The sequence below is a fragment of the Musca domestica genome, unplaced genomic scaffold, assembly GCF_030504385.1.
Source record: "Musca domestica strain aabys unplaced genomic scaffold, Musca_domestica.polishedcontigs.V.1.1 201, whole genome shotgun sequence".
Lineage (NCBI taxonomy): Eukaryota > Metazoa > Arthropoda > Insecta > Diptera > Muscidae > Musca > Musca domestica.
In genome coordinates, this window is record NW_026712252.1 from 29220 (window position 1) to 46673 (window position 17454).

General features: G+C 35.6%; 1 protein-coding gene across 1 annotated transcript; it reads right to left on the reverse strand.

The window, feature by feature from the left end:
- Positions 1-3738: 3738 nt before the first annotated feature.
- LOC109613370 (enhancer of split M1 protein) lies at positions 3739-4203 on the reverse strand. The gene is made up of 2 exons (XM_020038075.2): positions 3901-4203; positions 3739-3836 (listed from the first exon to the last, which is right to left on the reverse strand). The coding sequence occupies exons 1-2, from the start codon at positions 4112-4114 to the stop codon at positions 3799-3801; spliced, it is 252 nt and encodes an 83-aa protein (XP_019893634.1). The 5' UTR covers positions 4115-4203; the 3' UTR covers positions 3739-3798.
- Positions 4204-17454: the final 13251 nt, after the last annotated feature.

A 17454-nucleotide genomic window follows, 5' to 3' on the forward strand; every position in this document is an offset into this window, starting at 1 on the left:
GTTGTGGGTAACAAATATAACAAATCGGATGAATAATATATATGGAAGCTATAGCTATATCTGAACCGATCTTCACCAAATTTGACATACTAGCTTCTAGACTCAATTCGGTCGTAAGTGCCAAATTCCATATTAGACGTTTGGTGCACAATAAAAAGTAAATCGGACGAAGTTATATATGGGAGCTATATCCAAATCTGAACCGATTTCGATCAAATTTGGCATACATATTTTCAGGCCTAATTTGGGTGCATATGCAAAATTCCATAAAATTCGGGCTGATATTACACGTTTGGTGCACAATAAAAGTCAAATCGGACGAAGATATATATGGGAGCTATATCTAAATTTTGACCGATTATCTCCAATTTCAATAGGGTTCGTCCTTGGGCCAAACAAAAGGCCTTTGCAAAATTTCATCTGGATCGGGCAATAAATGCGACCTGTACTTTGTTTACAAAAATACATGGACAGACGGACAGACGGACGGACGGACAGACGGACGGACGGACATGCATAAATCGACTCAGAATGTGATTCTATGCAGATCATCAAAAGGAACTATGGGTCTATCTCGTTTCCTTTTGCCTGTTACAAACAAATGCACAATGACATAATACCCTGACCACCTTGTGGTGTAGGGTATAACAAAGAGAGGACATATAAAAAGAAAGAGAATTGATTATTTTCTCTAAGTGTAGTTATATTTTGTACCAACTGTTATGAAATATTGCAAACGGTTTGAGTCGAATAAGCTGAACCCTAAAGCACTTCGGACTTGGTAGGATATGAATGTAAAGGAATTCTTGAATGTGGGTTCAAAAGACCGACTTTATTGCAAATTTAAGTTGTCTAAGTGCAAAATCCCATTACCAAATAATGGGTTGGTTAAGTACATTTTGGTCCCGGTTGCTGCTCACAAAACAGAATTCTAATCCCTTACATGGTAATCATAGTAAGTACTTACCGAACTATCACCAAGATCCAATGAATACGTTCAGAAAACTAGGGTTTTATAGTCGGACCTAAGGAATAACTCATTATTTTTTTACTTAACTTGTAATGCAAAAGGTATGACTCCGGTAATGTAATGGTAATGCAGAAGGTATGTGGTTGTCATTACTGGTAATACTAAAAGTGCCACATATGTGATAGCCTGATAACCTGTGTCTGTGGGGATAATATTTGTAAATTCGTGACCTGAAAGAGTTATGCTTCGTTAGCCGTCTCTCGAAACAACCAAATGCTTAATCTGGGACATAATATAGTCAGCCAATATGTTCCTAAAATCTTCACCAAATGCTTAATCTGGGACATAATATAGTGAGCCAATATGTTCCTAAATCGATCTACGTTTGAAAATTATATTACCATGCACCAAGTTTGGACCAAAATCGGAGATTCCCTTCGGTCATCCCTAGATCGAATTCAAATGTCCTGAAACAGATTTGGTCCAAAAAAACCGTTATTGCGATGAGACACGTTTTGGTTTTGGATATAAAAACAGAAAATATTTTCTAATTTTGTGGAAAGAGATCTCGTGTCTGTAGACGACATTTTAAACATCATCTGCTTATATGGGGTTTCTGTCAACAATCGTAAATTTTTTTCAGTGTTCTTTATGGTTGGACCATTGAAAATATCCATGAATGGAAACCCTTTTTAGTGTATCCTGGTAGAGGACCTTTTAAAGATTTGCTACATACACAGGCCTCTCTAAAAGTCTTTACAAAGATTTTTTCGTTAGTTAGATGAAGTCGAAATTCTTTTTATACTCTCCACCTCGTAGACCCATAAAGTATATACAGGGTGAAATGAAAAAAGCTGCACCAATTTCAGACTGCTGTCATTTCTATGCCACTTGTCCGACAGCTGTTTAAATTATTCCAGTGACAGCTCATTATATTTTTTACAAGCGTACAAAAGCATTTTCGTGAGAATTTTTCAGAAAACTAGTTATTCGTGATGGAATTCAAGCGTGATAATGTGATTTCTTTATATTTGGCTGGAAAACCACAAGTGGCTATGGTTAGAGCCCTCCAGCATTTAAATGTGAATAAATCGTTTTGTCTCGTACCATGATACCGTGGTACTGGTAGTGTAGTCCGACGTCAAGGAAATGGAGGGAAGAAATCAGCAGAAATGGTTCGAAAAGTAAAGAAGCGACTTGATCGAAACCCGTGTCGCAGTGGCCGAAAAATGGCTCGTGAGCTGAACATACCGCAATATTCCATTCGGCAAATATTGAAAAATGAGCTCGGGGTAATGCCATTGAAATTCCAAAAAGTGCAAGAACTTACATCGCGACGGAAAGAAAATAGACTCAAAAGAGCTAAAGAGTTGCTTCGCTTGGCCGAAAGTGGTGAACTACCGAATTGGGTATTCTCCGATGAGAAAACATTCGTTGTCCAGCAGTTTGTAAACAAACAAATGAGGTCAGATGAAAATGTGCACCTTCGGTTGGCCACCAGAACTCAAGCGCCAACCATGGTGATGGTGTGGGCCGCCATAACAGCCGATGGTCGCTCTCCGCTCGTATTAATCAACTGTGGCATCAGAATAAATGCCGAATATTATCGCGAAAATATTCTGGAGGGTGTATTAAAGCTTTGGGCACGCAAACATTTTGGCCGCAGACCTTGGACATTCCAACAGGACTCAGGACCATCGCACTTAGCACCCGTCGCCCAAGAATGGTTACAAAATGAGGTTCCTCGCTTCATTTCCAGCTCACAATGGCCACCAAAATCTCCGGATACCAAGCCGTTGGACTATTCTGTCTGAAGTATTTTGGAAAGCAAGGATGGCACTAAAAAATATCAACGTGTCGATCACCTCAAGCAAGCGCTTGGCCAGGAATGGACCAAATTACCGCAGATCGACATTCGGCAGCGTGTGACGGTTTCATAGGCCGTTTGAAGGCCATAATTCGTGCCAAAGGTGACCAATTCGAACAAATCTAAACTTATTCTAAAATTTGATGCTATTTCCGACATTTTTTTCTTTCATTCAAAAAAATGTCAAAATTATGGCATTTGACTTTGTTTCAGTTTTTTTATCTCACCCTGTATATTAATAATCTGCATAAAACTCCACGTTGATTTAACGATGTCCGTCTGTCTGTCTATTGAAATCACGATACAATTATTTCACGTAGAGCTTCAAAATTTGGCATTACAATTTGTATTAAATCTTGAATGGTTTGAATTGAAAATGAGATATATCGGTCCACGTTTTGGTATAGCCGTCGTACTTTCCGATATTCGGTTTTTTATGATTGTTGCCACATTTTTTACGGATTTTTCTAAAAAATGGTATTTGTAGGTCATAATGGGTTGTAGCTTTGGTGCCGAAACATTGTATGTATAGATTCACGTTTTTGTATATAGCCCCCACATAATGGTACCTTCGGATATTCAGTGTTTAAATGATTTTTGCCACATTTTTCCACGGATTTGTCTAAAAATTGGTATTTGTAGTTCATCATGGGTTCTAGCTCTGGCGGCAGAACATATATTTAGGTACATTCGGTTTTTTGATAATCATAGCCACATTGTTTAAAATTTGGTACTTAAGAATTTTGGTAGATGACAATCCTTGAAGTATAAAATTGTCATTTGGGGGAAAATATTGGAATTTTCCCCAGATATAACTCTTGAGCCTCCGTATGTCTTCCCTGGATCTTTCTTGGAACACAATTATCCTCCAATATTTTTAAGTAATTTATATATGACACTTCTTGGGTTTTTAATTTCCGATTTTATTTCCTAAAAAAATAGATTTTTTTCAGTATAGTCTTCAGCGACACATATCCAAATCCAGAGTTGTTTCAAAGGCTGTAATTAAAATTGGAAAAATTATCAATTCTTAATATTTTCTTAGTTTCCTCCCCAAACTCACCTTGTTTCGAATCACTCAATAGCTGACAATTATGGGCATCCATTTCGCAAGAATTTGGAAATTCTAAAAAGCTATTTCCATCGGTGGCACAAATCGGATCATAATTATCGGGGCATATCTGAGGACACCCGGAACGATTCTCCAGCGGTTGAGCCAGACACGTAAAACTCAAAACTGATAACAAAATAAAAACAATCACAAATTTTGCCAACATTATTGCGATTGGGTGGTAGTAGTTCGTCACCGAGAAGTTTCCGGATAATTGTTTCACTTGAAAGCTACGTTGAACAACTGAGCAACTGCTAACGGAGTATAAGGTTTTTATAGCCGCCACGTTTATCTGCTCAATTATTTGGGTCATTATCGCAAAAAAGATAATTTCAATTGATTTGTTTTAATAAACAAAAATATTCCGAAAAAAAACACGATTCAAGAAGCTTCAAGTGTCTGGCGGATATTAAAACTGCATAAGCAGAGATATTAATATCACCAAAGTTAATTGAGAAGCAAAATAAAGTAAATTAACCGCTCTGTAAATGGAAGACCTCGGAGATTTTCGATAGCTAAAAACCCCAAAATGTCAATATTTAAGGAGTTATGGTCATTTCAAAATATCCTATTTTTCCTCTTTTGAAAACCAATCACAAAACTTAGCTAAAAACCCCGAAATGTCAATATTTAAGGAGTTATGGCCGTTTTAAAATATGATATTGTTCCTCTTTTGAAAACTAATCACAAAACATAGATAAAAACACCGAAATTTCAAAATTTAAGGAGTTATGGCCATTTTAAAAGATCCTCTTTTTCCTCCTTTGAAAGCCAATCACAAAACTTAGCTAAAAACCCAGAAATGTCAATATTTAAGAAGTTATGCCCATTTAAAAATAGGGATTTTTCCTCTTTAAAAACTAATCACAAAACTTAGCTAAAAACCCAGAAATGTCAATATTTAAGGAGTTATGACCATTTTAAAATGGCTCCAGTAAACCCTAAGTGCCCCACAGGGTGAGATGAAAAATCTGCAACCAACTTCAGACTGCTGTCATATCTAAGCCACTCGTCCGACAACTGCTAAAATTATTCCAGTGGCACGTCATTATATTGTTTACAAGCGTACAAAAGCATTTTGGTGAGAATTTTCCAGAAAAAAAGTTATTCGTGTTCGGAATTCAAGCTTGATAGTGTGATTTCTTTATATTTGGCTGGAAAACCACAAGTGGCTATCGTTAGAGCAGTCCAGCATTTAAATGTGAATAGATCTTTTGTGTCTCGTACCATCGCTCGTTACCGTGATACTGGTAGCATAGCCCGACGTCAAGGAAGTGGAAGAAAACAGCAACATCAGCAGAAATGGTTCGAAAAGTAAAGAAGCGACTTGATCTAAACCCGCGTCGCAGTGGCCGAAAAAATGGCTCGTGAGTTGAACATATCGCAATATTCCATCCGGCAAACATTGGAAAACGAACTCGGGGTAGAGCCATTGAAATTCCAACAAGTTAAAAAGCAGCAGTTTAATACCCTCCGCCATTTGGAACGAATTTGGAAAATTTCCTTAAAAAAATCTGTGAAAATTTTAAAAATATCGAACCATGGACCTACATGGTATAACGTATATGGGGTGGTACCGTTATATCGGGGTTGTACCGTTATTTCGGAGCTGTGCGAAGACCTGGACCTGCATAGACTGTAACTAAACTCGTCAAAATACCGAATATAGGGAGGTACTGATGTATGGAGCCTATACGAAGACCTCGACCTGCATAGACAATTTTCAGTCACAGACTGTAGCACCCATTACGAACTTCAAATACGTAATTTGAAACAATTCCGGTGAATAATGTCGCTAAAATCATCAAAATACCGAATATCGGGAGGTATCGTTATATGGAGGCTATACGAAGACGTGGACCTGCAGAGATAATTTTCTGTCTTAGGCTGTAGTATTTATTTCGAACTTCAAATACCAAATTTAAAATAATTATTGTTAATAATGTCGCTAAAATCATAAAAATACCGAATTTCGGGAGGTATCATTATATGGAGACTATACGAAGACGAGGACCTGCACAGACAATTTTTTGTAATTGGCTGTAGTATCCATTACGAACTTCAAATACTAAATTTGAAACTATTCCGGTGAATAATGTTGCTAAAATCATCAAAATACCGAATATCGGGAGATACTTATATATGGGGGCTATACGAAGACGTGAACTTGCACAGGCAATTTTCTGTCTCAGGCTGTAGTATCCATTTCGAACATCAAATAACAAATTTGAAACAATTCCGGTGACTAATGTCGCTAAAATCATCAAAATACCGAATATCGGGAGGTATCGTTAAATTGGGGCTATACGAAGACGAGATAATTTTCTGTCTTAGACTGTAGTATTTATTTCGAACTTCAAATACCAAATTTGAAATAATTCCGGTGAATAATGTCGCTAAAATCTTCAAAATACCGAATATCGGGAGGTATCGTTATATGGGGACTATATGAAAACGTGGACCTGCACAGACAATTTTCTGTCTCAGGCTGTAGTATCCATAACGAACTTCACATAACAAATTTGAAACAATTCCGGAAAATAATGTCGCTAAAAATTTAAGCCTTCTATCTCAATTCGTTCGAAAGATAGCGTGATTACAACAGACAGACAGACGGACGGACAGACAAACGGACATCCATAAATAGAATAGAATTTTACGCTGATCAAGAATATATATACTTTGTTGGGTCGGACATGAGTATTTCGAGGAGTTACAAACGGAATGACAAAGTTAATATACCCTCCATAGTTTGGTAAAGGGTATAAAAATGTAAGAACTTATACCGCAACAGAAAGAAAATAGACTCAAAAGACTCAAGAGTGAAATGCCGAATTTGATTTTCTCCGATGAGAAAATATTCGTTGCTCAGCAGTTTGTAAACAAATGATCGTGTTTACTTGCCAAAGAGGTCGGCTGAAAATGTACACCTTCGGTTGGCCACCAGAACTCAAGCGCCGGTCATGGTGATGGTGTTGGCCGCCATAACAGCCGATGGTCGCTCTCCGCTCGTATTAATCGACCGTGTCATCAGAATAAATGCCGAATATTATCGCGAAAATATTCTGGAGGGTGGATTAAAGCCTTGGACACGCAAACATTTTGGCCGCAGACCTTGGACATTCCAACAGGACTCAGCACCATCGCACTCAGCACGCGCCACCCAAGAATAGTTACAAAATGAGGTTCTTCGCTTCATTTCCAGCGCACAATGGCCACTAAAATCTCCGGATACCAATCCGTTGGACTATTGTGTCTGAAGTATCCTGGGAAGCAAGGTTGGCACTGACAAATACCAAAATTTCGATCACCTCAAGCAAGCGCTTCGCCGGGAATGGGCTAAAATATCGCAAAACAGAGCAACATTCGGGCAGCGTGTGACGATTTCATTGGCCGTTTGAGGGCCCTAATTCATGCCAAATATTAAAATTCAAAAAATTTAAAAAAAATGTAAAAATTATGGCGTTTGACTTTGTTGCAGATTTTTTATATCACCCTGTATATCCTTTTTATACCCTCAGCCATATGGCTACAGATGGTATATATCATTTGATACGGTCAAAACGTGCCTAGTCGAAATAACGGTTTTAGACCCTAGGTCTCTTTGGACCAAATCCGTTTCAGAACATTTGGAGTCGATCTAGCGATGTCTGTACGTCAGTCGGTCCGTCCGGCCGTCCGTCTGTCTGGCTGGCTGGCGCGCACGATAACTCTCGAAGGGAGTATCCGATTTGGTCCAAACTTGGTACATCGTAATATTTTTGTCAAACTTAGATCGAGTTCGGATATGGGCAATATCGATCCACTCCATCAAGTACCTCCCCCACAAATTGTAAAAATTTTGAATAATTACAATTCTCATAAAATCTGATGTAAGAGTCCGATTGTCTTCAAATTTCACACATTCCAATATTTATATTAACCCAAGGTATTGTGTTAAGATGGAATAAATCGGCCCATTCCTTATGGTACCTTCTTTCAAAAGGTCAAAATTTTGGATATCCATGAAGCTCATAAAAAGCGAAATTAACATCCGATTCCATTTAGACTTGCACATCTGAATATTTCTATCAACATAGGACCTGTTAAAAACCGGTAGAGATCGGACCATTCCTCCTGCTACCTTCCCCACAAAGGGTCAAAGTTTTGAATAACCAAAACGTTTATAAAATCCGAAATAAGCATCAGGTTCTCTTTATATTTCACACATCCCATAATTTCCACTAACAAAAGATCCGTTGTGAAGATGGAATATATCGGTTTACTCCTTCTGGTATCTTCCCCACAAAGGCTCAAAATTTTGAATATCCATGAAGCTCATAAAAAGCAAAATTGACATCCGACTCTATTCAAGACTTGGTACATGCCCAAATTTCCATTAACACAACACAACCCAAACCTTGCACGTGGCAATATTTATATCATATTTATTTTGGTCCGATACGAAATAGGCAATTGCTTCGGAACCAACTGCATAAAGGGTTAAACATTTAAATAATCATAACAGAAGTCAAAATATTTTTAAAAAATCGAACATTGGCTGATGGTATACATCTGTCGGCAAAACCGACCGATACTTTTTTACTTGTTAATAATAAAAAAACAATTATTTTTATTTTTTTTTTTTCTTTAACAAACATTTTATTTTCGTCATCGTCTCAGCATCTTCAACATAAATTTTTCCATTAAAACGAACATTTAAACGGGGTTTTTTATCGTTGTTCTTCGTCTTCATCAACTTCAACAGCATTCGTTCTCAGCTTCTCTCTCTCGCATACACTATCGTCATCATCATTAATATACATGACAATAATTCTCATTACCTTTGTTACAGTTTCAACATTTATATTACAAAAGAATACACACACACAACAGCAGCGCTGCAGACTAAGCAACATTTACATACATACATACATATTTTTTTTATTCATTTGTTTGGAATTTCGTTTCAAATCGCCTTCACATAATTAAAGATATTTCTTTAGTTTTTTAGGATGGTTCTTGGTTTCTCAATCATTTGTTCTTTTTTTTGGTAAATATAATTTATAGTTGTTCTGATTTTCTGGTGACGAAAAATCGTTTCGAATTTTTTTTATTCACATACATTTGACTAAAAAATAAACATTTATATTTTTCATGTTTTTTTCGGTTTTGGTATTATATATCAATAGAGAAAAAATTTTTTGTTTTTTTTTTTTGTGATACGAGTACTTTTGAGATTAGTAACTATTTTTCATTCGTCTTTAATTAATTTTTACTAAATATATTTCTATTTTATATTTTTTGTTTCTTTTTCGCTAATAAAATTTTAAAACTTAATAATGTTTTCTTTTTCTTTTTTTGTTCTTTGCAGAATGGTGAGATTGGTGTTTGGGTGAGTTGGTAAGTTTTAGTTAAACGCCTTTAAGCCAACTGTGTTTTTGTTTTTTGTTTCCTGTTTACATAGGATAGCTAGGGCCAACAATACCGGCCATGGATTTCGATAAGGTATTCTGAATACACTTACTTCAAATGGAGTCTGAAATGAAAAAAAATCTCTCTTGCAGTCAATGAATCAATTTCAGCAGGTCTGGTACACCAGAATGTACTTTGGGACCTACTTACTGTTCTATATTTGCAAAATATGTTATTCTATGCCAGATAACTCTCACACAACACCATCTTGAGGTTTCCTCCGGATGGAAAATCTTTTATGGATATGGACCTTCCTTCTTTTACAGAGGACCTTCAAATTATATTTTCTTGGCTAAAGTCCTTCCTAATATTTTTTTTTTTTTTTTTTTTTTGATAAAAGCCCCCTCTTTAAGTTCTAGGTATATGTATAACGAAGACCTTGTCAAACTTCAGATTTCTGCCGGACCTCCTGACTAAAAATCAAATATGTTTTTTTCACGAAAATTGTCTCAAGAATTTTGCTAACTTTGATTTGATCGTTGATCTTTAAAAAAAAGATTTCAAGAACTTCCTAAATCAATGGTTTTTGAAGATTTTTGTCAAGGACCTCCTTGCCAAAAGTCGTATTTCGTTTTAAACAACATTTTTCAAGGCCTTCCTGGGTTAGAATTGAGGATTTTTTAAGAAAAAAAAAACAGAAATTGGTCAAAAAATATCAAAGAATTTTGAATATTTTCTCAAAATATCAACGATTTTAAACCTTCTAACTATAAATCAAATATATTTTCACGAAAATTGTCTAAAGAGTCTTCTGGCCAAAATAGTTGATATTTTGAAAAAAAAAAAAAAACACTTCCTAAATCTTGGGTAGATTTTTTTTTCAAGGACCTTCTCGCCACATATCGTCCATCCTTTTTAAGCAAAATTTTTCAAGGCCTTCCTGGCTAATCATTGGAGATTTTTTAAAGGAAAAAATCCATTTTTTTAAAATGTTTTTGTTGACATGAACAAATTCCAAGGATTTAGAAAGTCTTTGGAACTATTTTCTCAAAATATAATAAAATCATTGATTTTTAAATATAAAGGTCTTGATCTTGTGAGTGAATCGTGAGCTTTGAAAAAAAATTTTTCCAGGACATCCTTGTCAAACGCCTTAGATCCTTTTAGGGAACATGTTTCAAGGCCTTCCTGGCTAAAAATTGAAGATGTCCTAGATTAAAAAATTTCCAAGAAGAAATTCTATGAATTTTTTTTTCTTAAATAAATTCATTGATTTTTAGTCAGGAGGTCCTTCTGTCTGCATAAAAAAAATGTCTTGATCTTTTGAGAAAATGGTTTCAAAAACAACCTAATATAACCTTTAAGGCCTACTTGGCAAAAAATTGAGGATTTTTTTAAGAAAAAAAATCGGAAACATATTTGATTTTTAGGCTGTTTGACTAAAAATCAAATATATTTTTCACCAAAATTGTCTCAAAAGTCTTCTGACTATGAATCGCTAATGTTTTGAAAAGGAAACACTTCCTAAATCGTGGGTTTTTTGAAGAATTTTTTGTCAAGGGCATGCTCGTAAAAAATTGGTTCCTTTTAAGGAACACGTTTCAAGGTTTTCAAAAAAACTTTTTTTGAATATGCTTTCATAGATTTGATAAGGTCCAAGGATTCAGGAAGTCTTTAACCCGTTTTCCCAAAATATCACCGATTTTTATTCAGGAAGTCCTGCAGACTATTTTCATAATTAAAATCATTGAATTTTAGACAGGAGGTCCTTCTATCTGCAGTAGATTAGAAAGAGAAAAATGTTTCAAAGAATTTCTTAACGAAATTTGTATTCTTTTAAGGATCATGTTTCAAGGCCGTTCTGGAGAAAAATTGATGATTTAAAAAAGAAATAAATCAAAAATCCTTATTCAGGAACCCTTGAGACAATTATCATAAATAAAATCATTGATTTTTAGTCAGGAGGTCCTTGAAGCTTCGAAGGTCTTCTAACAGAAATTGTTGATGAAATGAGTTAATAAAAAATTTTAAATGGCTTTCTGATTCAAAACCGAAATTCCTTTGAGGTCCTCCCTCGCCGAACATCGTTTATATTTTTAAGAAATATGTTTCAAGGACATCCTGGCTCCAAAAAAAAATTTAATTTAATGCATGAATAAAAATCAGGGATATCTTTGATTTCGTGAATCTTTTAAGAAAAAATGCAAGGATCTTCTGACACAAACAAAAAGAAAAAATTGTCAAGAACCTTCTGCGCGACCATCTCTTTTAGAAATCTTTTAAAGGAGCTCCTGATTAAAAATCTCTGAAATTTTAATATTTTGCAGTTATTTTAATTACATCTAAGATTCTAGGGTTGTATACAGGTTAGATACCCAGTGCCCTCCGAAAAGTTAATTTTTCGAAAGGTTTCGAAAGTTATGTTTGCGTACATCCCCGATACCTCTTTATAGTCTTATATAAGACATCTTCTGGCGCTCTTCGGTCTATATTCAAGAGGTCTTCGCTTTCTAGAAGACTTTCAGGAGGACTTCTATAGACAGAAGACCTCCTGAAGCTCTTCTAAAGACAGAAGACCTTCAGAAGGACTTCTAAATATAGAAAATTTCCTAACAGCCTTCTATAGACAGAAAATCCCAATGAGATCCTCTATAGACAGAATACCTCTTGATGGTTTTGTATGGACAGAAGGCCACCTGTAGGACCTTTATAGACAGAAGACTTCCTAAAAGACTTTTATAGACCAAGAACTCTTGAATGTCTTCGAGGACCTCTTGATTATCTTCTCCTGAAGGTCTCCTATAGCCAGAATGCCTCTTGAGTGTTTCTATATACAGTAGGCCCCCTGTAGGTCTTTTAGAGACAGACGAATTACTGAACGTCTTTTTTATATACAGAAGACCCTCTAAAAAATTTTTATAGACCGAAGACCTCTTGAATGTCTTCTGAAGACCGTGGACCTCTTATTTGTCTTCTCCTGAAAGTCTTCTATAGACGGAAGACCTCCTAAAAGACTTTTATTGACAGAATACCTCTTGAATGTCTTCTCCTGAAGGTTTTCTATAGACAGTGTACATCTTGATGGTTTTCTACAGACAGAAGGCCGCCTACAGGACTTTTATAGACAGAAGACTTCCTGAAGACCTTCTACAGGCAGAAGACTTCCTGAATATCTGTTTATAAAAAAGACCTCCTAAAAGACTGTTATAGACCGAAGACCTCTTGAATGTGTTCTAAAGATCGAGGACCCCTTGTTTGTCTTCTCCTGAAGGTCTTCTATAGACAGAATACCTCTTGATGGTTTTTTATACACAGAAGGCCTCCTGTATGTCTTTTTTTAGACAGAAGACTCTCTAAAAGACTTTTTTAATCAGTTTTCTATAGACAGAAGATCCCTAGCAGTGTTTTATTAACAGAAGACATCCTAGAGATCTTCTACAGACAGATAACTTCCTGAAGTCTTGTATAGACAGAAGACCTCCTAAAAGATTTCTATATACGGAATAACTCTTGAATGTCTTTTGTAGACCGAGGACCTCTTGTTTGTATACTGCACACCGAAGAGGTTCTGAAGGTCTTATAGAGACAGAAGGCCGCCTGTAGGTCTTTTATAGACAGAAGACTTCCAGAAGGTCTTCTAAAGAGAGAAGACTTCCTTAAGGTGTCCTAAAGAGAGAAGACTTCCTGAAGGTCTTCTAAAGATAAAAAAATCTTCTGATGGTCTTCTAAAAGACTTCTATATACCGAATACCTCTTGAATGTCTTCTGTAGACCGAGGACCTCTCGTTTGTATTCTGTACACCGAAGAGGTTCTGAAGGTCTTATAGAGACAGAAGGCCGCCTGTAGGTCTTCTATAGACAGAAGACTTCCAGAAGGCTTTCTAAAGAGAGAAGACTTCCTGAAGGTCTTCTAAAGATAAAAAATCTTCTGATGGTCTTCTAAAAGACTTCTATATACCGAATACCTCTTGAATGTCTTCTGTAGACCGCGGACCTCTCGTTTGTATTCTGTACACCGAAGAGGTTCTGAAGGTCTTATAGAGACAGAAGACCGCCTGTAGGTCTTCTATAGACAGAAGACTTCCAGAAGGCTTTCTAAAGAGAGAAGACTTCCTGAAGGTCTTCTAAAGATAAAAAAAAACTTATCTGTCTATAGACAGAGGACCTGCTAAAAATCGTCTATAGACAAAGGATTTCTATGGGTAAAATTCCTACTGGTGGTCTTCCCCACCGAAATGGTTTCCAAATGTATATCTGTGTACGTGCCTGTAACCTTCTTAGGGTTTCGTATTGAAAGATCATTCAAAAAAGGCGGGATATCTTTGAAGTAAGTGTATTTTACCCAGTCAATACATAGCGACCCTTAATTTTTTTTTATTTTTTCGAATATGAGTTTTTGTGTGATTCCTCTTTTTTCTTTTAATTTTAAAACATTTTTTCGTTTGTTGTTCCGTTTTTTTTTTTTTTTTGATTTGTTGTCCATTTTTCTTAAAGTTTTCTTAGATTCGATATACATATAATTCGCAAAATATTTTCTATATATAATTTTTATTTATTTATTTTTTTATATAAATAAGTATCGTTTTAAGTGGTTGTTTTTTTCTTTTGTTTTTATTTTTTGGTGCTTTGTTTCTTTGTACGTTGTTAGTTTTGTTGTTTATTTTAAATCGGTTTTTAAGTTTGTGTTTTCATTTCGTTTTTGTTTTTTGTTTTGTGCATTACAATGGAACTTATATGACAAAAAAAAAAGAAATATTAAAAAATTAAATAACAATTCATTGTTTAAAAGCAGGAATATATATATGTAAGTGGTTTGATTTTTTTCCACAAAAAAAATCCATTATATCATCATCTTTTTGAGTTAAATTAGTTTTTTTTGTTTCTAGGTTAGGTTTGAGTTTAGAACATTTAGTTTAGATAAGGTTTGTGACCTTGTTAAAATTTGTATACATAAATTATAAAATAATGTAAATTATATAAATTATTAAAAAATCTTATTTGATTGAACACATAAAGAAATCTAGAAAAAAAGTCTTATGGTCCAATTCTCAAATAGCCTTACATAAAAATTAATATTTATTAACACAAATATTATACAATAAAAATAACTAAAATATACAGTAGACTGTTAAAAACTCAGATATAGATAAATTAACACATAAATTATTAGTTTATTAATAGTTACATTTTTACAAATATTTATAAATAATTTGATTTAGAATTGGCACAGAGATATTCTTTTTCTTGAGATTTCGAAAGCTGTGCCACAGTATTTTGGAGAAAACAGGGAGATTCTTTGTTGTTGTTGGCAGTATGAAAAAGGGAGCAATAGGGGAAAAAATTATGAACATTTTCCAATCCCAGAAAATGCTATGCAAATTATTCCTCAAAAAAATAAATTCAAAAAAAATTAAAGGAAAAAAAATTGTAGATTAAAGAAGTTATATTTTCCGGGCAAGATGAAAAAACAGTAACCAAATTCAGACTGCTATCATTTCCAAGCCACTAGTTCGACAGCTGTAAAAATTATTCCAGCGACAGCTCCTTATATTGTTTACAAGCGTACAAAAGCATTTTGGTGAGATTTTTTCAGAAAAAAAGTTATTCGCCACGGAATTCAAGCGTGATAGGGTGATTTCTTTATATTTGGCTGGAAAACCACAAATGGCTATCGTTAGAGCACTCCAGCATTTACCGTGATACAGGTAGCGTAGCCCGACGTCAAGGAAATGGACGAAAGAAAACAGCAACATCAGCAGAAGTGGTTCGAAAAGTAAAGAAGCGACTTGATCTAAACCCGCGTCGCAGTGGCCTCGAAAATGGCTCGTGAGCTGAACATATCGCAATATTCCATTCGGCAAATATTGAAAAATGAGTTCGGGGTAAAGCCATTGAAATTCCAAAAAGTGCAAGAACTTACACCGCAACAAAAAGAAAATAGACCGAAAGTGGTCAACGCTTGGCCGAAAGTGGTAAACTGCCTAATTTGGTTTTCTCCGACGAGAAAACATTCGTTGTCCAGAAGTTTGTAAACAAACAAACTGATCGTGTTTACTTTAGCCAAAGAGGTCAGATGAAAATGTGCACCTTATGTTGGCCACCAGAACTCAAGCGCCGGTTATGGTGATGGTGTGGGCCCATAATAGCCGATGGTCGCTCTACGCTCGTATTAATCGACCGTGGCATCAGAATAAATGTCGAATATTATCGCCAAAAAATATTCTGGAGGGTGTATTAAAGCCTTGGACACACAAACATTCCAATAGGATTGTCGCAGACCTTGGGCATTCCAAAAGGACTCAGAACCATCGCACTTAGCACGCGCCACCCTAGAATGGTTACAAAATGAGGTTCTTCGCTTAATTTCCAGCGCCGCCAATGGCCACCGAAGTCTCCGGATACCAATTCGTTGGACTATTGTGTCTAGAGTTTTTTTTTTTTTGGAAAGCAAGGTTGGCACTAGAAAAATACCAAAGTGTCGATCAACTCAAGCAAGCGCTCCGCCGGGCCAAATGGGCCAAAATACCGCAGAGCAACATTCGGACAGCGTGTGACGGTTTCATTGGCCGTTTGAAGACCATAATTCGTGCCAAAGGTGACCAATTCGAACAAATCTAAACTTATTCTAAATTATGATGATATTTCCGACATTTTTGGCTTTCATTCAATGAAATTTAAAAAAAAAAAAATGTAAAAATTATGGCATTTGACTTTGTTGCAGTTTTTTATCTCACCCTGTAGATATCGCAGTAACCTCTTCTATTTTAAACAGACTCATTTTTATCCAAGTTTTTTTGTTAGTCTACTCAGAGTTTGTTGATTGGTGTATTCAGAGGTTAAGACCTGGCATCAGATATTTGATATTTTGCTTTATAACCCAACCTTTGATCCCTGGCCATTATTCACACTCCATTTTCCAAACTGCCAACAAAGAATTGATAAATTTCACAATGAACCCAAAAGGGGCAGGGAGGAGGCCAACCACAAAATACATTTAAACCAACGCATTTTGACGTCAATAGTTTTTTTTTTTCTGAAATTCCAATAGTCTGGGTGTAATTCCATATAGAAATAGGGGAGCTGTACCGATGATATAGGATAAATGTTCAAATATTTTCAATAATCCAAAGGAATAACAAAATTTTACAGATCCACTCTCGTAGTAGGTAATTCTTTGAATTCAAAAACACTTTTTGAAAAGATTTAAAAAACGTAAAAAATTCCTGAACATTGTACGTCTAGTGCGTGGCTGATTTGTTGTTATTCATGCAGCTGAAAGTAAACGAGAAAGAAAACAAAAAACGGAAAGAGAGGGAAATATTATATAGAACACATATATGGAATCAAGTATAAGGCAAAAAAATGCAAAACATAGGTGAGATTAGTTAAGTCTACAGAGATACATAAAAAAGGATGGACAAACAAGAAACGGAGATCTTCGAGAGATTCTTGATGTAAGGACGAGGACTTTCAGAGGGTCTAGAGGGAGGACAGAAGACCTTTTGAAGGTCTTCTACTGTTAGAAGACCTCATGAGGGTCTTCTAAAGACAGAAAACCTTCAACAGGTCTTTTATAAACAGAAGATCTTCTTCTAGCCAGAGGTCCCCTTGAGAGTTTTTTGTAGGCAGAAAACCTCTTAAAAGTCTTCTATCTATGAAAGACCTTGAGAAGACCTTCTATACATATTGATAGGTCTTCTATCTATAGAAGACCTTGAGAGATATTCTCCTGAGGATCTTCTATAACCAGAAGACCTTTTTAAAATATCTTCCAAAATACCTTATCTTGGTCTTTTATAGACGGAAGACCTCATGAAGGTCTTCTATTGACAGAAGACCTCCTGAAAGTCTTCTATATACAGAAGACCTTTCTATAGATAGAAGACCTTCTGAAGGGTTTCTAAACACAGAAGACCTCTTGAAGTTCTTCTAAGAATGGGGACCTCCTGAAGGTTCTCTATAGGCAGAAGACCTTCGAAAGGTTTTCTATCTATAGAAAAGCTTCAGAAGGTTTTCTATCTATAGAAAGCTACAGTAGGTCTTCTATCTATAGAAGAGCTACAGGAGGTCTTCTATCTGTAGAAGAGCTGCAGGTGGTCTGCTATCTATAGA

Coding starts and splice junctions, on each gene's coding strand:
- LOC109613370 (XM_020038075.2), bottom strand. CDS start 4,114: ATGTTGGCAAAATTTGTGATTGTTTTTATTTTGTTATCAGTTTTGAGT. Junction 3,837..3,900: donor ATTGAGTGATTCGAAACAAG/GTGAGTTTGGGG, acceptor TTTTAATTACAG/CCTTTGAAACAACTCTGGAT.